At 38.0% G+C, this 24,589-nt stretch overlaps 1 protein-coding gene across 4 annotated transcripts in view; it reads right to left on the bottom strand.

Annotated features, from left to right (window-relative positions):
* Positions 1 to 24,589, bottom strand: part of arhgap9 (Rho GTPase activating protein 9) — a 48,663-nt gene that overhangs the window by 6,859 nt on the left and 17,215 nt on the right. The window contains exons 6-20 of one of the 4 annotated variants that reach the window (XM_011474872.3): positions 20,563 to 20,814; positions 19,414 to 19,503; positions 15,020 to 15,076; positions 12,299 to 12,436; positions 12,055 to 12,147; positions 11,486 to 11,547; positions 11,311 to 11,398; positions 11,054 to 11,149; positions 10,545 to 10,643; positions 7,628 to 7,733; positions 7,139 to 7,258; positions 5,096 to 5,194; positions 3,331 to 3,408; positions 2,997 to 3,050; positions 2,128 to 2,262 (exon numbers count right to left, since the gene is read on the bottom strand). In XM_011474872.3, the coding sequence (XP_011473174.1) occupies positions 2,128 to 2,262; positions 2,997 to 3,050; positions 3,331 to 3,408; positions 5,096 to 5,194; positions 7,139 to 7,258; positions 7,628 to 7,733; positions 10,545 to 10,643; positions 11,054 to 11,149; positions 11,311 to 11,398; positions 11,486 to 11,547; positions 12,055 to 12,147; positions 12,299 to 12,436; positions 15,020 to 15,076; positions 19,414 to 19,503; positions 20,563 to 20,814 (1,567 nt within the window). The remainder of the gene's footprint in view (positions 1 to 2,127; positions 2,263 to 2,996; positions 3,051 to 3,330; positions 3,409 to 5,095; positions 5,195 to 7,138; positions 7,259 to 7,627; positions 7,734 to 10,544; positions 10,644 to 11,053; positions 11,150 to 11,310; positions 11,399 to 11,485; positions 11,548 to 12,054; positions 12,148 to 12,298; positions 12,437 to 15,019; positions 15,077 to 19,413; positions 19,504 to 20,562; positions 20,815 to 24,589) is intronic. The other 3 variants (XM_011474874.3, XM_011474875.3, XM_020703165.2) reach the window with 3 other exon arrangements.

Genomic DNA, 24,589 nt, shown 5'->3' with positions numbered 1-24,589 from the left:
ATGCAAACATGACATTTATTATGAAAACCTTTGCTTGGGAGCTGGAGCTGATTTTGAGTCAGTTTTAACCGACACAGTCCCCATACTGTCCCACGTAAAGTGAGCCAGAAAAAGGAAACTGCTTCTTTGGAAACTATTAACAATATTGAGAAACAATTTCAATGTGTCACTTGTTTTAAGTCATACAACATCAGCGAAAGTTAACAAATTACAGCAGAAAATCTCGGGGTTTGTAAACAAGTTGAGGTGTGCGATGGTAACTCATTTTTCTCATTATAAATCAATGCAAGGATCATTTTTTCTATCCCTTTTGTTCATCTTTTTTTAATCTTCGTAACTAACATTTGTAAAGCAAGCTCATTCTTAAAAATCAAGATATTTTGTACCAATTATGCCCTAAAACCTTAGAGGTTTGTGCTGCAGTGAAAGAAAAACATCAAAGCAGACTTTAACTAAAAAAAAATGCTCAACAAAAAGGGGAAATTAGAATAGAATACATTTACTAAAAGACAAATGTTGCATTAAATCAAAAGAAATGTGTAGTTGTTTGATTTCTGCAAATGCATTTCAAACTAAAAACCCTAAAACAAATGAGGAAGGGAATGAACCGCCTTTGTCCACCACATATCAGGCCAAGATGAAGGTGTGTACAAAAAAAGTCAACCCAGGGGAACTTTTAAACTAAAGCTGCATGGAGAACTGCTTTTCATAAGATTGCACCAAATAAAGATGACAATAATGCACACTCCTGTTTGAAATCTGTATTGCAGAAAAACAAAAACACAACAGGAATGTCATTTTTCAGTAATTATTGGTGAAAATGTCCATGTGGACGCTGCTCTGATCAGTTTGGTGAAGACAGAGCTTAACCAAAAGTACTGAATTGTTTATCTGCTTGTCCAACTACAATCAAATGTCAAATATATTGCTGCTGCAATAACTATTACTGTATATGTCTTTATGATCAACTGTTCTTGGTCCTTAATCGCTGCATCTCTTTTGCCCTATAGCAGATTTGGTGTTTGTTTCCTCATTCAGTGCAGTAGTTAGTCCTTTAAACACTGCAAAAACAGGCCCCTTAGAGATAAGCCAAAAATTTCTACCCCAGAGTTGCTTTATCAAGAAAGAAAAAAAATACCATTGTGGTATGAAAAATGGTCTTATGGAGAATTTTTGGACATGCATTTTAAGATAAAAAATTCTTTTTTTTAAACTAAGGTAATTTTTTTTTTGAAAAACTTTCTTGATAAGATTATTTTTCTTGCAAGACGAGACATTTTTCTTGAAACAAGGATTTTTCTTAATTTCTTCAGATTGTTAGTTGTCTTTTGCTCCCTTGGTATGGGGATTAATGTTATCTGTTGGTCACATAGATTCTATAGAAGAAATCTGGCCTTATTAATAATATTTATTAGGAATTACATATATTTTTCTTATTGCATAGGGATTTTCAAATGACCTTTATAAACAGATAAACTGAATTGTAATATTGTGTTGTGCACTGTGCTGTGACTGGAACAATCCCATCTAAAGTGAGCTTCTACAGGACAGACTGAAGAGCTCAGCTGTCTTGAAGCAAAGTCACAGCTCTTCTAGGAGCCAAGTTGGCTTGATGCCTCCTCCAGCCTCCAACTGGAAATGTTTCAGACAAGTCCAGCTGAGAAGAGGCCTCAGGGCAGAATTAGGACTAAGTGGGGAGATTATGGCTGGAAACACCTCAGAGCTCCTCAGTTGTGCTCGAGAAGGGGCTAAAAAAAGTGGCATCAAAAAAGATGGATTTATAGTACAGACCAACAGTTTGGACACACCTTCTCAATCAAATGAATAGGACAGTGTGTCCAAACTTTTGGTCTGTACTGTATCTGTAAAACTGTAAACATTAATCAGAGCAACTCATGTAAGGAAATATTAATATTCCTAATAAGACAGAAATAAATTCTGGCTGCCTAATTTGATGAGTTTTAATCAGAAATCATTTTAAAATCAAACATGCGCACAACAAAAACTGAACCAGCATTTATATGACTGATATGACTAAAGTTGACCATTGGTTTGTTTGACGCTAACTTTCCTTATGGTAAAAGTGAAATACAGACAGCAAGATCTTGACTGACGGTGGTCACTCACTGAGCGTCTCCACGATGTCGGTAAAGAAACCGAAGGGCACAACAGGCTCAGGAAGCTCCCGGAAGAAAAGTTTCAAAGCCCCCGTGATGACATGAATGTCTTCCCACTCACTCTCATCCAAATTCAGCTTTTCTTCTGAGATACACATGAAGAAGGGGGAGAGGGAATGATTCAGACATACAGAGGGAGGGGGAAAAAAAGAGAAACAAAGAGTTCTTTCAAATACGTACAAATACATCAGTTGACATGAGATGAGTGTGAACTGTTAGGCTGAGGCGTTTCATGAAGCGGGAGAAGGCAAAAAGCATTAGAGAAGTAAGTAGAGGCGCAAAAAAAAAACACTGAAGGCAACAAAGCACATTTCTTTTGACACAAAGGCCCAACTAATGCTTCCCAAATTACATCAAAAGGATTCCAGAAAAGGATTTAATTTGATCGTGGGCCACTAAGGTCAAAATTCATGGTTTGAGAAGCAAGATCTCCCTCTATCCTGAGCTGAGGAACATCAATCGGAGGTGCTGCTAGAGGATTAGAGCGCCTTGTAGCTGGTACGGTTTCGTCCACTTGGTGGCAGCCACAGACTGCGCGAGAGCTCGCTGTACAACCTGCTGCGTGTTATTACATCAGAAAACTTGAAGCACAAAGCCTAAAGGGACGTACACACATCAAGCAAATGGTAGCAAAACAAAAAAAAACAAAAAACACAAAGTGCTGTTCAGTGCCCGTCTGCGGGGCAGCTCGGCTCTGTGAGAAGGGAATTCGGAGGAATTTACTGAAGTGTTCAAATTATGCAGCAAATGATGCACATAACAAGCAGGCCGAGTGAGGCGCGAGAGCGTTTGTTTTGCCGAAAATCTGCCTGGATCTACCTTGTACAAACTCTGTGGGGAACATGTAGCGGCCGTCTGTGGTCACTGCTCGCTCTGCAAAAACCAACAGTTACTCAGACGGCTTTCTGCATCTCTCAAATGAATGTTTTCTATCCACAAAACAGCAAATCTGAGGTGAGTGGAGGTTGAATTTTCAACATCATTATCCAAATTTAAACAAGCATCAGATGTTATGATGCTACAGTGAGTACCTGCCAAAAAAAGAAGAAAATCGTGGAAAAATATCAACTTTCTCTCCTCCCCTAACTATTTAATGATCATTTTATTGCCACTGATTGACACTGGGGTTCATCCTCCTCTACGTCGTTCTCACCGTGGTTCACCAGGAAGCGGAGCTTCTGAATCACCGCCAGGTTCCCAGACACTCTGTAGATGCCATCAGTGTCCAGGCCTGCAAACCACACAAGGCAGGTCAGACGGTGGAGCATCCCTGGGCTGTCAGGTTAGTTTCAGAGTCCAGAGTGTGTGTGTTTGAGCATAAAGTGGTGTTTTCCCCAGGTTGCGTTCCTCTAATTGTTTCCAGTCATGGAAGCATTAATAATTCAATATGTCTGTATATTCTTTTATCTTGACATAGTGTTTACATATGTATGACTAGATGGAAGGACATTCAGAACTTTCAGCAGTTTTACTTAAAAACAACTAGAAAAACATAAAACTCGCACAACCGTTAACCTTAATAAAATGTGAACGTTCCTCTTAACATGCAAAATGTCTTGCTGGGTAGGAGGCCATGGAAGTTATGAGACACAAATTCTACTTTTTTTCTATTTGAGCTCCTCACCATTCGAAAAATGTAACAAACATAAAAAAAAAAATTAAAGCAGTTATAAAAAAATAAATAAAGAAAACAGTAAAAAAAAAAACAATCTCAGAAATGTATGCGGCTGCAGGTTTATGACATATTTGAAAAAAAAAAAAAAAACACTTGCATTAATGATTCCGTACAGATAACAGTATCGTATTCGCACAATAAAGTTAGATTTTTAAAACACAGACATTTATATGTAAAATACAGCTACTTCTGCATTCTGTAAAGGTCCTGTGAGAACACAGCCTTATCTGTTGCATATAATGCATCAACTGTGTAAAGTATTCTATACGATCAGACAAATGGAAAAAAGAATTACAAGCAAAATCAACTTTATGATGCTGGCAGTAAAGAAGCAAACTTCACCAAATTATGCATTGGATTTGACACATAGATGTAAACCTTTTTCCATTAAATTAGATTCATGAGGTCAATTTAATTATGATTGTGAAGGAATTCCAAATAAATCTAGAGAAAGAAACATTTTCTTGATGTTTGCTAGAAGTTTTCTTTTACTTTTTATCTTTTTACGTTACTCTTTACCTTACAGTTACAAAAATACTTTGGGACTGTAATAATTTGATGCAACTTTGTTTAAAAATGTCATTTGTGATTCAACCACAAAAATCAAGTTTTGAGTAACTTCCTTGTTTTGTCATAAATGTGATAAAATAGTGATAATGTTGCTATGCTTTGGTGATTTTATAGTTTCTACCATCTGTTTAGCTGGGAAAGGCTTTTTTTTTAAGTGGATTTTTAAAATTTGACACCTACAACCTTAATACAGCACTACAACTTCAGATGAAGAGTTAAACAGAAGGAAAACAATACTCAGGACAATTAAATCAATTTAATATGAAACATAAGTAAGCCAAGTGCTTTGATCTGAATTTATTTTCTTTTAAACATATTTAAATATTCACACCAAGGCTTTAGAGCGTCAAACAATGACTTTTGGTGCATTAACTATTTATTGCAGCATTGTTTTTTTCTTAAAACAATTCAATTTCCTCTTATTTATACTTCTCCTGGCTGGCAGCTGTCAAAAGATCCTCTCTGAATTTCAGCATTTAAGTTGGCTCTTCGTCGAGCCACCGCATATATTTTTCAGCAGATGTGCTTTAGACGATTGATGTCAAAGAGCTTCAATAACAGTGAGCTTAGAGCTGCTGTCAGCTGGTGCTCAAAACAAGTTTTAGTGCACTTTCAAAAGTGTAAACACTGAGCTGAGATCACATTAGGAGAGGAGTGTGTGCAGCAGCTGTACCTCTCCTCTCCACAGCCTCAGTGCAGAGCCTGACGAAGCGAGGAACCGTGCATCTCTCGCGCTCACACAGCATCTCCAGGCTGCAGCCAAACACTTGATCTGTGGAGCAACATCAGATGGACACACAAATGCATTTTAATGTTAGATTTAGTTGTTTTTTTTTTTTTAAATAGTTTTTCCTCTCCTCAATGCACTGCAGACTCTTTTTTTCCTATGTAAGAGCCAGGCTTAAAGATAATCTACTGATGTGTTTTGTGCTCGCTTTGGAAAAAAAGAGAAAACCTCACAGTTGGACTGGGCTCCCAGCAGACATTTAAGCTCACACTGAATGATGCAATTCAACTCATGCTCTCCATAGACTGTAGATTATAGGTTTAGTGTACAGTGCCATTATCCTGCTGTGTAAGAGCGCATGCCATGTATTCTAAAACACACTGTTAAAATATTAGGAATTTTTTTTTAAATCCTAAAGGGGTCACAGAGATCTGTCATTGAATTTCTAGTAGTTCCTCCATTAATCTGAGTTTCTGCACAAAAGTATATGAATGAGGATGCAGAGGGGGGGTACCGCTCTCAGCATTTTAAGCTCATTCATTCATAACACTGCTGGCTGCATCTCCTTCCTGCAGTCTCTTGCACTCAGTCACCCTGAAGCTCACAATCAGGAGCACAGTTGCGTTTAAAGGGACACTGCAAATGCAGGACTGCAAGAAGAGTGACTTATTTATGACTTGAAGCCAGCATCCTCCAGAGTCCTCCGATTTATGGAAAAGGGAGTATATCTGCAAAGGGCTGCACAATTAAAACGCTGCTTGCAAAGCCAGCAGAATATTAATTCTAGGGATATGTGTGGGTCTCTTGGAGTAACCACAGCGAATAGAAGAAGAATTTAAAAAAGGAGTACAGCAGTAATATTTCTGATTTTTTAACGCTTATTCTTCATCCTCAGTGACATATCTGAAGCTGGTTTAAATTTAACTTGTACACTAGATTTCATGTGGTAAGTAGTAAAATGTGGTACAGATTTTCCCTTAACCCATACCTGTCAAAGAGGAAGCTTAAAAAAATTATACACCAATTTAAGCCTCGTCTGACTTTTAGGGTACGACAGAAAAATAAGAAAAAAAAAAAGTCAATAAAAGGAATATTTGCTAAATATAAAAATAAATGTAAATCCACCATTTGAGTGACTTTACTTGGAGTGCCTTCGTAACATTAACACTAAATATTATGCTTCATTATTATGATGTGTGGGAACAACTGTTGCAGTAAATCCATATTTGAAGTAAAGACTCTTGGATTTTGTCTTAGTTTTGGTTCTTCTGTTTCTTCACGGGCGCTTTCCTGCAAAAAGAAATGCTACAAATAGGTTTGTTCTAGCTTGGGGGTATCAACTTTAACTTAGCACTCAGCGCAGCCACTTTAACAGAACAGGAAATGGATTTTCAACACAACGATGAGCGACTTGACATGCGTCAAGAAGGAGTCAGATGTGGAGGGGAGAATCCAGAAGTTTTCAAAATACAAATTTTGAAATAAAACATAAAAAAATGTAGGCTGTGCTTTTTTTTCTTTGCGGCCCGGTACGAACTGTCCCGTGGACTGGTACTGGAGGTTTGGGACACGACACTAAACCACAAGTGAGGAAAATGAACTCACTCACTGTTGTACGTTGATCTTAATGCCATGTGCTACCATTTACATAAATAGTCGTCTAAATCAGGGAAAGGCAGAAGTAATTTTACTTCTGAATGACGTTTTGCTCCAAAGCTATAAAAGTAACTTCCGCCAAAAAATAAAGGAATTATAAGATTACCATCCACCTGAGTTACACATCAGGGGAAAAAAAACTTTTTTTTACAAAAAGCTATAAACTAAAAAAGTACGGGTGGAAAGAGTGTGACTGCATTTATCAGGAATTGTGAAATTGCTGCAGCAAAATCAAACTGTTGCAAAAATGTCTAAAAAAGCTGTCTTAAGGAGAAAAAAAACCTGATTTTGTGAGGTAAAGCTGTCTTCAAACAGTGTCAACAGCAAACATACCTTTAATGAGGCCTTTTTCCTGCAAAGCCTGAAGAGGGGGTCTTTTTAGAATCAGCTTCTTCAGCCGGGTTCTTACTCTTTTCTTCTCTGTGTTCTCCAGGTTGGATGCAGAGCGAGGGACTGCGGAGCGAGGAGAGGAGGAGGTGAAGGACAGGGACGAGAAAGAGGAGGAGGTCAATGGGGAGCGTTTGACTTTAGGGCAGCAGAGCAGATGAGAAGGGATGGTGGATAGAATGAAAAGCGGGATGGTAGGACGACGGTAGAGGTGGGACAGAACTGACGGAGGGATAATCTGACAAGAGGTTTGAGTTAAAAAATAAGTTGGCTTGATGGTAGACATGACTGAGGACTTGAAGACGCCTGTGTGGAAGTTTAGAAAACAGAGTGATGATGACGATGACGGATAGAAGACGTTGTGAACTGGAGGGAAGGGCAGAGTTGAAGAAAGGACGTTTTTATGTGGTGTGAAAAGTCATGGCGATGACTTACGAGAGGCTCTCCTCTCATCCTCGTCCCCGCTGTGGTCCAGCATCTCCACACTGCCTGCTCTCCTCAGAGTGTACAGGAGCACATTGTCCAGTGGATTTTCACGGTCCTGAAGGGTAAACACATGAGTGGGTGAGTGGTAAAAATACAGTTACTCCAGACAAGTATTTAGACCCACTGATCGCAGCACAGGTAGCTGACACTTTATGAAGACATTTTTCACTGCAAAAACATTAGAAATAAGTCGAAATTTATTTTCTCTAAATAAGCAAAAAATAAAAACTTCCGATGGGGTTTTCAGAAGTCAGAACTCTGTCTTCCTCTGTGGTCACCAGCGGGAACCATCTCCAGACTACTGAATGCACTTCATCTCCCAGCAACCCCGGCGTGGACTTCCAGGATGCCACATACCTAAATCTCAATCACTCAATCAGTTACAGGTCTCCTTAAGCACTGCACTGAGCCACACTTAGTATGAATTATGGTTTGTACTACTCTGCCTTCATTACCGAGCCTTCACTCCTGAACCTGTCTCTGACTCTGTTTGCCTGCCCCCTGCCCTGACTCTCGCCTGGATGTTGACTACCCTCTCTTTCCTCTGATGATCTTATGCCTGTTATCGACCCCTGCCTGCCTGACCCTAATTAAGCTTTGTTGACTTTTAGCTGAGCTAATAAACCTGCTGCACTTGTGCCTGTTCTTGTGACAGAGGTAAGAAAAATTATCGTTTATAACCTTCATTCCCTTCTTAATATTTCTACTATTAGTTCTTGTAGTTTTTGTTCTAGTGACTGCCTCACCAAGGTTGTACCACCCTGGGCTGCTCCTCATTCTTTTTTTACTGCCCACTCTGACTGGAATAAATTACAGAAAACCTTGAAGTTGTGTAGCTTGGTCTTCTTAGCTGCCTTTAAGACATCTTTAACAGGTGTGGTTTGTGATGAATACAGATGTTTTATGGGTCTCTTTCTGTCTTTTTTATTGTAAACAGTAACTTGGTGCCTCCTGTTGACCTTTTATAATAAATATTGATGCGGAAAGATGTGCATGTAACTTTTACTACACTGTCATTATTGATTTTGTGTTGTTGCTGCAAACTCAGGTTGTCGTATTTTTTATCAATCGACCTACTTGGAAAAGTAAAGGTTCAACAACAAAAATCTTTCCAAGAATTCTTTTTTTAAGAAATAAATTCTAGACTGTAAGACATTTTTTTCTTCAACTAAGAGTATCTTTTTATTGAAAAACCTTCTTGATAAGATTATTTTATGTAAGACAGAAAGTAAAACAATTGTTCTTGAAACAAGGATCTGTTGACTTTCTTAAGAATCAGTTTTTGAAGTCTATCAACTCGATGCTTCTTCAGCATGATTGTAGAGCAATTATGCCTCATAAAGTTGCCTGAACACCATCAGATTACATCCGTGCTTGTATTCGAGTCTCATTGTAGAGGGTTCATTAATAAATGAGATCCAGAGGTCCAGATGAAAATGGAAGAGTCTTAAAAAGAGATCATTTTTACAGCATGACTCACCATAGGACCAAACTAAAACCCTGTTATCTGATGTAAAAAAAGGGGGGGTTGAACTGTATGTCAAACCAACAACAAATTAACAGTTAATCTTGGGGATGCCAGCATTGTTCATTGAGGGATGTTCTTCTATTACACAAGCTGAGAAAGGGAAGACAGAGAAAAGACTGATACTAAAAAACATCTCCTGAGGGTTCAAGAAAACCACTCAAAAGCATGCCATGAAAAAAAACTCAGGAGTTACTTTTTTAAGAGATAAATGGAGTGAGGGCATCTACCTGAACCCAGTTCACCATTTCTGAAGATACGAGAAAAGAGCAGTGCACTAACGCTTCCCATGCAAGTCAGATCTCTTTGAACGATGAATAAAAGACTCTTTCAAAGAAAAAAGTAGAATACCTTCACATGTCAAAGGTGATTCAAGTAGGTACTGCACAAAAGTCTCAACACTAATATTTTTAATTTATGCAGAGAACATGTGTCTACAACTGCCATTAGGAAGAATGGGGATCCAATTCTCATGGTGAAAATGTGTTGCATAATCTAGACCACACTGTGACAGCGTTTGAGACTCATGCCAATAAAAATTGTGTTTTTGCCGTTCTTAACATGTTTTTGTGGTGTTTTTCTGTGATAGAGAACATAACAAAAGTTAAGCTTGAAATGGCATTTCTGAGGATTCCTCGATTCAAATCGTGAATCAGGAGCTGACAAAAAATGCTGTCTGAAAGAGGTGGTAGCTGTGATGTAGGAGCTACTATCGTAGGCCACAAGCTCCCTGCTTTGTTCCATTTCAATACATCCACTTGCAGACAAATAGATCCATGTACGTCTTTGTTTTCTTCGTCTGAGCTGACATCTGGCAATTACTGTACGGCTGGATAGCTACGATATTGCTCACATATTTGCACCGTTTAAATTAGCTTGGGGGTGTAAGGGGCTGTAAGCTAGCAGGAGAGCATGTAAACAGATGGATGATCGGAAATGGTGGTGATCTTACTCCACGCCAACAAATCAGAGGCCAATTTTTAATAAACTCCTGCTGCTCTGCGGAAACTATGTCCTAAAAAAAATGCAGGTTTTTCGATTTTGTCTAAAAATGCATAATCATAATTAAGAGACCACTGGAAACTCTTTTACAATAGATCAAAACATGATCGGAGTTGGACTTTAAATTAAATATAGAAATGTATCTAAAATAGTCTAAATTCATCACTCTTAAAAGTGAGTCTATACTGTTTCACACTGCCAAAAATATTCCATAGTAAGTGGGATCTTTACTGAAAGTTTTAGCAGTGAATATTTCTATCATACAGAGTATAAAGCTTATATCTTGCTGCCACGAGAAGTTGTGTGTTGTAGATTTCTGGTTGTGTGTGTGCTTCTCACCAGCCTGTCAATGACATTCTTGATGGTGTTGTACCATTCTCTGATCAGAGAGTCCGTCTCTGACTGCAGCAGGAACTCGTTGCCGGTGACCGTTCGTAACTAAAACACACATTTTCAGACTGAGTTTGAGTGTGACGCACCAACCAAAGAGGATGCAGTTAGAAACAGGACATCAGGAAATTTACACACACTGTTATTTCCTTTTATTTTTAAAGTAAAAATGTATGCAGGCACTAATATACAAGTTTGATTTACTGTAATAATTCTGATAATTTTTTTCCAAGGAAACAAATGTCAATTTACTTTCAGCTCTTTACTTTGAGTCACTTCAGAATCTTATATTTATTTACATATTTCTAAGTTCAAACCTTCAAACAAAAACAAGCTTTAAATTTTATTGAAGCAAATTGATGTAAAAAGCCACTAATGGCAGAGAAAGACAATTAAAAGTTGCATCTTCTTTTATTTCTGTGTGACAGTCCCTTCTTTTAGATTTTTTTGATTTGTACCTTGAAGACATTCTTCTTGCTTGACAGCTCGTTGGCCCAGTGCAGCTGCGCTCCTCTTAAATCCACACTGCTTTCTGGACGACTGCTTCCTGGTTTCTGGGTTTGACAAACACAACATAACAAATATCTATTCAAAATTAATCAACCAACATTTCTTCTGTAAAATCATCTTGTGTTTTTTTGTATTATTATAAAAAAATCCAACTGATGACATCATGTGAACTTATTTGGGTCAACAAAGTCTGAGTGTGTCTCACCCAGCTGGAAGGAGACTGTGATTTAGGATCCTTGTAGAAAACCAGACTGTTTCCAACTAAGACCACCCAGGAGGAGCACCAATTTTTCCTGGAACACAACGCAAAAACAATTTTGGACTAGACTTACAGACACAATTAATTACACTAAGAATATTTTCCTCTAAAAGAGCCTCACCTAAGTTTTCTACCTCCTTCTGCGATCTTTGTCTTGTTCAGGAGGCCTGCTTTCTCCAGCTCCTGGAAACACATCAATACTGTCAAAATCCCCCAAAAAACTGTAGTGATCACTATTATGCATTATGTCAAACTAATGGTATAGCCTAAAATAGGCATAGGTTGCCAAAATGAAAAAGAGTACATAGGGGTGCATTTAAAATTGAACAGTTAGGTACCTCAAAGGGCTTTTCCTCTGTGCTATATTTTTCATCCAGAGCAAAGTCATTACACCTGACTGTTGCATCATTCAAAAAATAGGAAGAGCTGCTCGTAAGTCTCCCACTGCGGTATGCCCCCATTTAAGGTGGGAGAGAGCAGATTAAAGACTTAGTATAGCTCCATACTGTAAGTGTTTCATACAGTGTGGAATGACCGGGAAACAAAACAATTTAAGATGAGAAAAGAAGGGGTAAAAATGTTTTTAAAAAAAGTATCGTTGCAACTGTCTGATGTTTCTATGAGAAAATATCAAGAACATTTGTTTTCAATGCGTCCTCAAATACAAACTAATATGGAAGTCATCCTTACAGGAGGGCAGCCATCACTGTCAGGGGAGCTCTCAGGAGATGGGGGCTCCACAATGATGTTGGCCACATTGCAGGAATAATCTTGGTGGACCAGCTGCAAAAAAGTAAAAAGATTTATTGCATTCACTTGTCAGTGAGTACTTGCATGTCTGTTCTATTTTTTCTGCTAACAGTTGGTTTTCTTTCTTTCCCTCTCGACAAACAGTGCATGTTTGTGGTTGTGTGTGCTCTTTGGAGGCGAATACCTTTCCGTTCTCAGGCAGGATCATTGACTGGGAGTGGCACAGCTGCTGCTTGGCGTCATAAACTCCTGCAAAATTGTGAGGCTGCTCTTCGAATGCTTTGGTGCTCAGCGTGTCAGAGGAGACAGCACGTTGCATGCTCTTCAAATTCACGTTTGAGGGAGCAAGATCGAAGAGGGGTAAAAAAAAAGAGTAAATTTAATGAGTTTAACCTGGAAAACGATTTTGTTTTTCACTATGATTCACTATTTACTTCAAAATAATTAGCTGCAAAAAAGTGAAATGTGATTATTTTTATCATTACTGTACACAGTGTAGCTACTTTTGTTATTTTATTAAAATATTAAACAACCTAAATTCCATAAAAGGTGGGGATGTTTTCAAAAAAGATGTTTTAAGCCACATGAGACAATATTTTAATTCCCAACAGAACATAATTAAAGATGTAAAGGAGAAACTTCACACTTGTGGATACAACATTAAAATGTGGGGGTTTGGCTTTATCTTACCTACTAAGCTTTTACACATAAATTATTTTCCTTTTTCAAGTCTTTCACATTTAACAATGATTCAACTTTTCTTTTTTACTTATTTATCTCATTTTTAAATGTCTTTTAGCTACCTCCTAATTTAAATTCTATTTTGCATTTCAGTTTTTCAAATACATTTTTACTATGTTTAAAAGAATTTCTGTCTTAAAATTTACTTTAGTATTAGATTTTAGCAATTTCTTTTTTGTTGGTGTGCTTTAACTTGTGCCTGTCTTAAAAAAAAAGGACAGTTTGGAGCTTTAAAAAAAAGATTGCATTGGACTAACTTGGCTCGGTTAAATTTTATTTCCTGCTACAAGCTTAAGAAAAAACCCACAGACTTCCATTTTTTGATAACTAATCACTTAGCTCTTTGGTCTTGGCCATAGTGGAGTTTGGAGAGTGACTGTTTGAGATAGTTTTATATAGATAACAGTTCAAACAGACGTAATTAATACAGAAAACGAGGACGGAAGATCCTCTAACAGAAGAAGTTACAGGTCTGTGAGAGCCAGAAATTTAGCTTGTTTGTAGGTGACCAAATACTTATTTTCCACCATAATTTACAAATGTATTCTTTAAAAATCTGACAATGTGATTTTCTGGATTTATTTTCTCATTTTGTCTCTCATAGTTGAGGTTTACCTATGATGAAAATTATAGGCCTTTCTTATCTTTTCAACTGGGATAATTTGCCCAATTGGTGGCTTCAACGATGAATAAGAGACTCTTTCAAAGAATGAGAAGTATATATTAATACAAAGAGAACAGTGAACATGAAAACAAAAGTTTATCAAACAAATATTACCATTATCGTGCTCCAGTAAAAAAGGAACGTGAGGTACTTCTCAAAATTAAATTCTCTCTAATATTTTTCCATTTTGTACATGAGTTTAAAATATACCTTAACTTTCTTATGTGCAAAAGAAAATACACAATGGTGCAAAACCTGAAACTTAATTACATCCATGGCATCATATTATCACACATCTTTTATTTTGTATTGTACACAATCATAACGTTGACACTGGAAGTTCATTGAAGCGTTGAAACAAAAAGTGTTTGTTTATCACATTTGTGTCAGCATAAAAAATGTAAATCAGAGGGAAAAAAAGCTTAAAAGTAATAAATTCAACCTTAAAGTCTTATCAGCTGTCTTCAAACAACCATCATAATCTTTTTTTTTTTATAAACATGCAGATTTCTGTCTAGAGGCTGGAATGTGCTGCCATATGCAGATATCAAACAATGCTCACTATAAGCCCTTGTTTTTGTCAATTCTTTACTTGGAAAGCAAGCAATTATTAACGAGGTAATTACCAGTGATTCACACACACTGATCTGCCGCCAGGTTCACCTATAATAACACTGAATATGCACAGCATGTGCTCTTTTTTTACATTAAATGCAAGACAAACATATATGCCTGCAAACCAAAACTAGCAAAAATCTAACTTTTTTATGCAGAAACAGCCATAATTGAGTTCCCAATCCCCATAACCTAGTTTTAGGAATAAGACTAAATATCCTTACTAATGTTTGTGTCTCTTCGAGCAGGGAGGATTAGCATTAAGACCCAAATCTGCTCCTTTGCAAAGAGCAGGCCTTTAAAAGGGCTTTAGAGCAAGCGCACCCACACCCCACTGTGATGCAACACGTTGCAGTAACAACTGCTTGGGTAATAGCATTTCTTTTCCACCATGAGTTGCTTATTTGCCTCCTTGATATGCATAAATGCTGATCCCTGAGAATTCAAAGAGCATACCTCAATGTATTTTACAGTATTACAGTTGAGATGCAGTTTTGGCAAATCTTTTCAGTTTTTTAGTTTGAATGGAGCTTTAAAAAAAAAAAAAACGTCTCTGAGCACAAACAAAACACTACAGAAGCAGGCATGCAAACAATGCACAGGATTTTAAGTTTAAAAAAATTTTTTAAGTGCACATAATCTCTATATTTCTACAAATATCCTTGTGCACGTGGCAAATCATGCACACAAAGTTAACATGACAAAATCAAGCTGGAACCCAAACTCTCCAAAGTTATGTCACATCCCCTTAAGTGAAGCAACAAAACAGCTGTGTGATGTGCAGACAATGCAAAGCATGTAAAAAATTGGCTTTTTGTGTGGTCAGAGTCAGAACTGTTTTTCTTTTAGTGAACTAATGTAGCAGCAGGCAGTGAAGAGTTTTACCTGGTTCACCTGCCAGCCACTGTCCATGTTCCTTCCAAAGATGAAGTCAGGTGACAGCTAAAAGAAGCAAGGGAGCCAGAAAGGACAAAGACAGGACAAAAGCAGATGCAGCAAACTGTTAGCACATCAAACAAATCTCCCTTTCCTGTTAAATGGTAAAAACAGAAAGTAATGGTAAAATAAAAGGCCACTGAGGTTCTTTTATTAAGTCGATCCAAAATGTGGGGGTTGGTGTTTGAGATACAGCAAAAAGTTGAGGAAATTTCACATCCGTGTGAAAAAAAAAACAGGATGCTGACAAATTCGTGAAGCTGCGATTCAATAAACTAGCAGCGAAACTTGTTCTCTGCCCTGCTGACATCCTAACTGCTTTGAGTCACTGTGATAGCACAGAGAAGGCAACACATTTGCTACCGGTACTTTCAGATGAAAGTAAATCCAAGCCGTTGCTGCTCAGTCAGAGTGAAATGTTCGTTTGACTGGGGCGGAGGGGTTTCGAGCTACAATGCAGCTCTTTTTCACAAAGGTCACTATTTATGACGTTTAGACAACTGACTAACAGAGCAAACACAAAAGTTATAAACCGATTAACCAAAAAAACAAACAGTTGATAAGTGAAAAGTGACAGACATATGATTAGATATAATAAACACTATTAATAGAGAAGACAGGGTGAGAAACCAAAATGAACTCACAGGAAAGGTGCTCATTGTGTCAGTTCACCCAGTCCAGGTTGAGGTCAGCTGTTATTTTCTTTTTCAAATACAGCTCTTCGCTATCATGTGGTTTCATGTCATGTCCTTCTCATCAGAGATGGAAAAAAAAATGCAAAAAGACTACACTGCTCACCCTCATGCTCCTACTTCCCTCTTCTAAAAGGGAAGCTGACTTTATCAGCTGCCACATTTAACATGTGCAGCAGCGAAGCAGGAGGTGTGCACTCTACTGAGTCATCCTTCCAGTCCTCTGCGCATGATGTTACATTAACCACTGACTAACGACTTTCGCCCTGATGTGTACCCACAATGTACTGTGAGGTTATAAAGCCCCTTTTCCCCAAACATGTACCTACTTACTGCAACAGTATGTGGGGAAAAAACCCACAGCAAGAGAGATGTGTAGACCTTTTGAAAGCTGAGAGGAAGTGACACATGCATAGTGTGGTGTGATCATCAGTGAGAAAGGCCACCTCAATCTCATGTTTAACGTCACCATTAAAGAAAGAATTTTTATTAATAGTAGAGTTCACCATCTTCCTTTCTCACTTTTTGTCTCCATAAATGCTCTATAAAGAGGCAGCTGAACAGTCCCTCTATGTATAGAGTTGTGTGGTTCATGAGGTATTTGATGCTTCTTAGAAGATGTTCTGTCAAAACTGGCCAAGGTGCAAAGATGAGACCTTGAACAGCAGAGCAGGACATAATGTGACAAAAAAAAAAAATCACAAAGTTACATGGTCTAGGTGTGTGTGTTTAGGAAACTCTTCTTCTTTTATGTCTGTGAAGGTTTTTGCGCTCAGTGAACACATGCAAAACATCACAAACATAAACTTCATTATTTTTGGCTGTCAAACTAGAGCTCCACCTGCTGACTTCATAAAGTTTTTACAGTTTTGAGGGCTTTTATTTCCTTTTAAAGTCCCACTCCTATCATTTTTTGCTTTATTTTAAAAGCATTCCCAGTTGCCTTTGAATTATGTTTATGCCGTTTTTGGTCAAAATAAAAAAAATCTGTTGTTTTCTATACGACTTAATTTCTGCAGAAACAACAGTTAGTTAGAAATTTGCCTCTGAGTTGTGGGCAGGACGGTTTGGCGCAGAGGAACCCCACCCCCATTTCCAATCACCCATCTATTTACACGTTCTCCCACTAGTTTACAGCCCATCACAATTCCAACCTAATATTACCGGTGCAACAAAAATGGCAGGCAACCCAGCTGTAGAGTTTGGAGCCAGATGTCAGCGCAGACAAGGACAAACAAAGACGTACATGGATCAATTTGTGTGGATACATCAGAATGGAGTGGAGCACAGAGCTTGTGGCCCGCCTAGCATATTTTCTATTTCACAAATAAGCTCTTTCTTAAACAGCATTTTCTTTGTCTGCTCCTAATTGCCAACAAATTGAATAAAGAACTAATCATCAGTAATACAATTTTAACGCTTATTTTCTATTTTCTTTTTATTATATATGTCCTCCATCGTCTGAAAAGTTTATTAAAATCACCCAAAACACAATTTTACTCAGAATGGGCCTCTAAGACAGATTGCCTTTACGTACAAGGCAATCCCATTTTCTGAAAATAACTTTTACAGAAGACTTCTCTAAAATGGTACAATTATACAAGCTAAGTAAAATAAGTACTTATCAGCATTAGAAGTTGACACCCTTCACTTAATGTTGTTCAGAGTCAAAGGGATGTGAGAGATAAAAAGCTGTGCTTCAAATGTTAAACCAGCTTCCAATGAAAAACGTCCATTTCTGTTTCTGCAGCATGAAAAAAGAACTTCAGAATTGGTCAGTTTGATGAAGAGAGACCTCAGTTACAAACTATTTCTGCAAATCTAGGAAACCAGAAGGTCATGACCTCACATTTAAGAAAAGTCCTCAGTCATGCACAAGTGATAAAGCATTGAAATCAGCATAACTCAACCTTCCTCATGACTGAAAGACAAACTAAGAAACAGCTTAGGTACAAATAAAATCTACCAGAGGGTTTTAAAGGTTTTCCAAAGACAAAAAAAAAAAAAACCACAACAAAACTTTTAAGTTGGGGGGCCTCCCTGGACAATTGCGGGGCTTACAGGTGTTTTCAGAATCCAAAATTAGACTGGCAAATGCTCTGTGCTGACAAGTAAAATAGGCCCCTGGGGTTTTTACACCTGGCCAATAAACCTATGTGGCATGCTGTATCTATTACACGTCATGTTGTTCTGAATAGAGAGTGACACATATGGGTCACCAGAACGCATCTGGAGCTGACTTGATGTGGAGAATCACGGCTTTGATCATGCAGGCATTTTTTGATGAACAACATTAAATTTGAAACAGTGACGCAAGTCTGAGGCAATGCTAAGTTGAGATGCAAAATAGTTATCGCTGGCAATCTGGATCACGCGGCTCGTATTGATCCACCTCATAAACGTCACACGTGATTGGATGTACGGGTCAGTCTTATATATAATATATCCTACCTCTCCCCCAAAAGCAAAGACTAAATGCTTTTATAAGAAAAAAACAATAAGGGTTTAAATATTTAAAAGCACAGGGAGCTGATTCTGACAAGGTTTTTTAATGCCGGAGCTGGGAGTAGTTTTAGCTGACTGGAAGGTTTCAGTGACTGCTTCAAATGTGCTCTTTAATGTACCTAAAATTCCTCACTATTTCTCTGTTTGTGGCCCAGAAGGCTCTTACCCATCTGGATCAGCACAGCAGGTATTGCTTTGTTATTGAGAGCTGTAACATCTTTAGAAAATAAGGGTGTGTGTGGAGTCGAATTGGTCAGATGAAGATTGAGGTAAATTTATCTACCGTAGATTATACTGTGGGACTCAGAGCTGATGTAGAGACAAAGGAGAGGCGGTAAATGTGTATTTTTCTAAGAGGTGATTTGCTTTCCTGTGGTTTCTACTGCCTGTGCTTACAGATGTCAAAGCACAACTGTTATCAGTTAGACACAGTTAGAGGCTCACAATTTGTGCAGGGAAAACACAAGCGCCTTTACCATGTGTTAAGAAAGACAAGTTGGCGTGGTGGAGAGTCATGCCATGAAGTCACATTTGATCATGCAAGCCTCTGTGAGATCCTGTGTCAGTGAAATTATTACAACATGAGCTCGCCTCGCAATGACGTTGAGGTCTCTGCTGTCCGTTTATAAAATTTAAGGTTAAAAACAGTTTTGAAATGACCTTATGTGGTGTTCTAGAGAGATGTCTTCGGCACTTTCATGAATATGCCAAAAAACATTTAGTAACCTATAGAAGAAGATATTCTCTAGTATTTGCAAGGTTGTCCTTTTCAGCGTCAACAGGAAGAAGACGCAACATTGAAATGTACTCACTTAGAACTTCAATAAAAAGTGGGCTTCTGCGTTCACGCATAGATAAGCAAGTTTCGGGCTCTGTATAACCTGGTGGCCATTGAATGCACGTTGAACCAGGTCAAACCAATCAGGGACTTCAATTTTGTAGAGACGTGTATTTGGCGACGAGCCTGATGACGTCTGCGTTTTGTTTATCAAATCATCTCAGGACTTTGCATGTAGTGCAAGAACTATTCTGTTTGTTAATTGGACTTATACAAAAGTGGATGTTCAATCACACTTATTGGCCTCCAACAAGGATGGTTAAATTCTGTTTTCACTTGACTTTAGCTTATTTAAAAACTGTGTTTACCTTGTGCATTGTTCCATTGCCCGTCTCAGTGAGTGGGAGTGACAGATGGCTGGCATCGCGGTAAAAATGCTGAGGTTGACCTGGAGTGACCTATAAGCACAGATAGAGCTTGTAAAATAGGAGCACTTAGTACATTCTCTGCTGAGAGAGAAAACAAGCCCATCTCGTGACAGTTTCAGTGTAGTATTTACTACAGCACAGTCTCATCACAATTTTACTTGACCATTAAAAGTTTTGTGTTGTTTTGACTCAAATTTGTTTAAAAAAGAAAAAGCTAAAATTTTATGTACCAGAAGTTAAAAGTTAAATTGTATACAGCTGTTTTTTGTGTTTATCATTTATTTTGAACATTTTATCTGGAAGGAATAAAAGTTTATACATATCACACACTTCAAAAAAAGTATTTTTTTTGCATACATTTATATACAGTAGTTGGTGATTATCAATTAAATAAAGCAACAGAACAACCTTAAGGGCTCTTGGGGAGCCGAAAGAGCTAGTTCTTTTTAGTGAGGCAATCCAAAAAGCCAGCTCTCTGAGAAGAGGCGGAATTCAACATCGCTACAACCCATAAGATAAAATTGATTTAACTGAACTTTGTATTTTTACTTTTAACTCTTGGTTCCCGCACACTTAGATTCACTGCTGTGTTGTGAAAAGTTTAAAAAGTGGTTAGAGTCTTATATACAACACTAATACCAGACTCTCCAAAACCTTGGATACACTTTGGTTTGGCCATAATGTTCAGGTCTGGAACAAGATAAGAAAATGACAGCAAAAGTGACTTTGTGGCCTTTCAAGCATTTGCCCCTAATATTCATACGGGATTCTTCATCTTTGTGGAGAAGACTGAACCGGTGTTATGATCAGGAAATCCTCTGTCTGTTTAATGAATGAAATACCATCCAGGCTGCACGCTGCACTTCCTTAAACATCCCAGTTAGTGCTGATAGTCACATCCCAAATGCACATAAATAAAAACAGGTGTAATATTTTACAACTTGACTTTATCTGACATTTCCTTGGAGAAATGACACTTTCATTCAGCCCTAAACTGAGACCCTTGTTAAGCTGTGCGCCCGTTTCAGGGGCGTCAGTGGAAATATTGATTTAGAAATGCAGCGTGCTTTGTGATGTGGGATACTTTACCTTATTAGAACTCTGAGCACGAGACCGGCGGGGAGGTTTCCATGACCTTTCCTTAGTAACGCTGTTGACATAATAGCATCTTCCTGTGGTTAGGTCAGAATACTGTTCCCATAAGTCCATGATCTGCACCGCCTTCTGGCCTGGATCAGGAACGGGAGGCTCCAGCTGGGAGTTACGCCTTTCCTGCTGGGTTTCAGTATAAAGGGGGGAGTCCTGCCAGGATAACTGGGAGAGATAATCTTCTGTCGGAACCTGGCACCCAGAAAAAGAAAGACGAGAGACAAAGACAGAAGTGCAAGTGAGGAAAAAAAGAAGTTATTTTTAAATCAACTTTAGAGAAATGAGGTCATTGGATTTTACAGCAAACAAGCCAAAAAAAAGAGTAAAAATGTTTTTAAAAAAAGAAAAAATATTGAAATTCAGAATTAGGAATCCAAATTTTACCAAAAACTATATAAAAAGTCCCGTTTTATAAACTATAGAGGAACAGAAACTGTCAATTTTTCTTTGTCTTTACTTCATGTGAATTGAATGTTTCCTAACTTTACATGCTGCTGAACTTCAGAGGAATTTTGTTGGTAATCACCTAACCAGAGCAAGAAGGCTTTACCTATTTACAGAACACAGACAGTTTAAACATAATATTAACCAGTGACGTGCAGTCAGGAGAGGCAGGTGAGGCTGTGCCTCACCTGTCATTATGGGAAGAAAAGAGAAAAAATAAATTCAATTATTATATTTAATCAGTAATTTGTGCTTTGCAGTCATTTTCCATTTAAATGTACCATTTTTGGGTGTTTTTTCTTTTCAAAATCGCTGAATTTCCGCATTTGCCGTTCAGATACTAATAAGTGACGTGCGATGAGGCACCAGCCCGCTGAGGCTCACCTTGGATTGCGCAATACCTATGCAGTCAGACGGTACTGCTGTCTCTCTGTATGTCGGTTCAATCACTTGTACTATATGAGCTGAGTTTACATAATTTAGCAGATGTATATGATGTACAGTGTTTGTTTTTTATAAATAACTGTATGTGAGGGACGTGTTTCTTGTGCTGAGCGCTAAACGCCGGCAAAAAAGCCGCTGGGTGAGGCCAGAAGTTCCCGTGCCTCATGTTAGGGGGCGCCGGTGAGCCCTGAGATTATGACGCTAAAAAATAATAGAAGAAGTGATAGCAAGCAGCAAGTCATTTTCTTCAGAAGGAGCGGCGAATGGACTTTATTTACAAGTAAAGGTAAGACTATAATAATGTTTGTGCTTTTTTCTAAGCTGCAGTTTGTATATGAAAAAAAACATGTCGAAATGATATTTTAAACAAAACACGTTACCTGTTGTCAATTAAATGGTGAATAAGTTACTCAGTATGGTTCATATGTTTGTAAATCTGACTGATGACGTCAGTGCCTCACCAGCCATTAACCTCACCGCACGTCACTGATATTAACATGATATTATAACATTTTCAAAAATAGTTGGATCGTAGCAAAATTTAGAAAACATTACAAAAAAACGGCTGCTATGTATTATTTACTTTTGAACGCTCACTGAAAACTTCTACATTTAAATCATGTGAACAGGATAGTAACATTTATTTATTCAGAAGTACAAACCTCTGTGGTTCTGATTGCAGAAACAAATAAATCTGTACTTTCATTTTGCCCTTTAGACTCTGAAGGTCAGGTCATGTTGTTGCCACAAGCTTACAATGGCTTATAATGTAATGTAGCCAATCACAATCAAGACATTGTACACACAGTTCTTAGATAGTGCTGGGGGTTGCATATACTTAATTTTAAGATAGGAACCTGTAGGCCAGTGGAAATTTGAACATGGACCCCATTTGGTCCACGGGCCGGGGTTTGGACACGCCTGTTCTTGATGAAGGTGAAAAAGACCCGTTGTGCTTTTATTCGTGATGTTTGAGAGTCTCTGTCCTTTGTTTACACTCTCTCCCACCAGCTTACAGCCCCTCACAACCGAACCTAATAATAGCGCTGCAACAAAAAGGGAGACATATCAAAGTCTCTTTTTTCTATCATTCCATTTTTTTAATCTTTATCCTGCAGATTAGCATTTATAACAATAAAGGTTAGCGTAATCTAGTTGTTAGCATTGAGATTGCTTTTCCTGCTTGATTAGCACTTTGTGTTTACAGAAATGGGCGTGCAAATAAAGAGGGAGTGGCTCTGGGATGCTGCAACACACTATTGGTTGCCATCCTGGACCTAATTCGGCAAAACAGCAATTATCGAGAGGAAGACCACCTGAACACTGCAGAGACCCACCCACCGGCACCCCCACAGATGCATAACAACACGGCTTAATATCTTTCTACGATGGTCAACTGATGGGTCATAATGTCATTTCAAGTGGCTGCTGGGCTTCTAATGATCTGATTGCCCCTTATTTAAATGTTTTTTTTAAAATCAAATTAGGCTAAATTATTGTTATGATCACAATTTTGAGTGATGTAGTTGAAATGACTAATATTTATTAGAGATGTTTTATTACTGTGCCATTATAAGACAAACACATTTTTACTTCAACTGGATTCTACAGATTAAATACAATAATTATAAAGCAAAAGATCCACATCTCTCTATAGAAAGGCTTAAATTGTCACACTGCTTTCTTTTAGAGAAGCCAGTATCGCAGTTGAAATAAAAAAGGCTGGGAGTTTTACTTATCTTCTTCTGGATTCCGGCCAGTTTCACTGGCAGATGAGGCTTATATCTGCCTGATCGCGGCTTGATATCAGCAGCACAGTTAATTCTCTGCTCCTTTTGCGGGCGCTGATCACCACAGACTGGCTTTTCTTTTTTTCAAATCTTAGGGTGTCATTTTATATCCTCTTCCTACTTTACAAATCTCACCTACATTTTCTCACAGATCTTTTGTGAAGGTGATAGAGCCTGGGCTGAAATGTCAGATTCTCCAAAAACTTCAAAAGTCATTGGTTGTACATATGTGAGCATGTATTGTACATGGTATTAAACAGCTTTTTTTATTTGTAAAATAAAAAAAAATTAAATCCAGTTTAACAAACTCTTTCCTGCAAAAGTCGATGATTACATTTGTGCAAATGTGTCATCAGTTTAGATTACTCTTCCATATTTGTCAGAAAATATAATCCCTGGTTGTAAAACATAACTTTGATGAAATATTCCTGCCAACTGGCTCAAATAGAAAGAGTCCTCAGGGACTAACAGAAAAGGACAAACAGGAAGAAAGGATGAAAAACAGAAAAACAACATTTCTCTCGTTTCTATCGTGTCTAAAAGTGGGCTATTAAAAACAACAACACAAATACACTTTAGGAGATAGCTGGATGCCGAGACGTGGGAGTATCCACTCACTTGACAGAAGGATAACCCTGAGTTTTCCTCTCATCGGCAAGGCATTGTGTAATCCCTGCTGATGTAATATAGAAAAGCTCTGGCGTCAAGACAATGCTAACTTGATTGCTGCTGTAGGGGGATTATTAAGGACAAGTGCAAGTGTAAATCAAACACAGCCTCCTGCCACGCCTCAATTCAGCCTCTATGAAGGATCCAGATGAGAGTTGACAGCTATTTTCCCTGCAGCAGCTGTTTACATTCAACCAAATGATATCATTTAAAATAATCTTGTTACAGTGTTTTATTTGGTTTATTTTCGGTTTACAGTGTAGAAGCAATTGTAAAAAATTACCCACTGGGTTGTTGGAGTTCTAGATTTGTAAATCCAGGAGATTAGAGATTGTCATTGAGTGGAAATCAAAATTAATCTAATCCCACACTTCCTGTGGCGTCAGCCGCATGTGACGGATTTGTTTGACCTATTTTTTCATGATTTAATTTCACAGATCTTTATAATATTTACGGACATATGTGAAGAGAACTTGAGCTACTGAAGAACAACTTCACTCAGTTTTTTGTTGACTGCTAATAGTAAAATGTAACCAACCGGAAACTTCAATTTATGTAACTTTGACAGTTGTTAAGGACCCATTTGAAGAAAATTGCGTAGCATTTTTCTGATGATGGAG

Source organism: Oryzias latipes, chromosome 5 (assembly GCF_002234675.1).
Source record: "Oryzias latipes chromosome 5, ASM223467v1".
NCBI lineage: Eukaryota > Metazoa > Chordata > Actinopteri > Beloniformes > Adrianichthyidae > Oryzias > Oryzias latipes.
The sequence above is the reverse complement of the archived record's forward strand: the minus strand, read 5'-3'. Positions and strand labels throughout refer to the sequence as shown.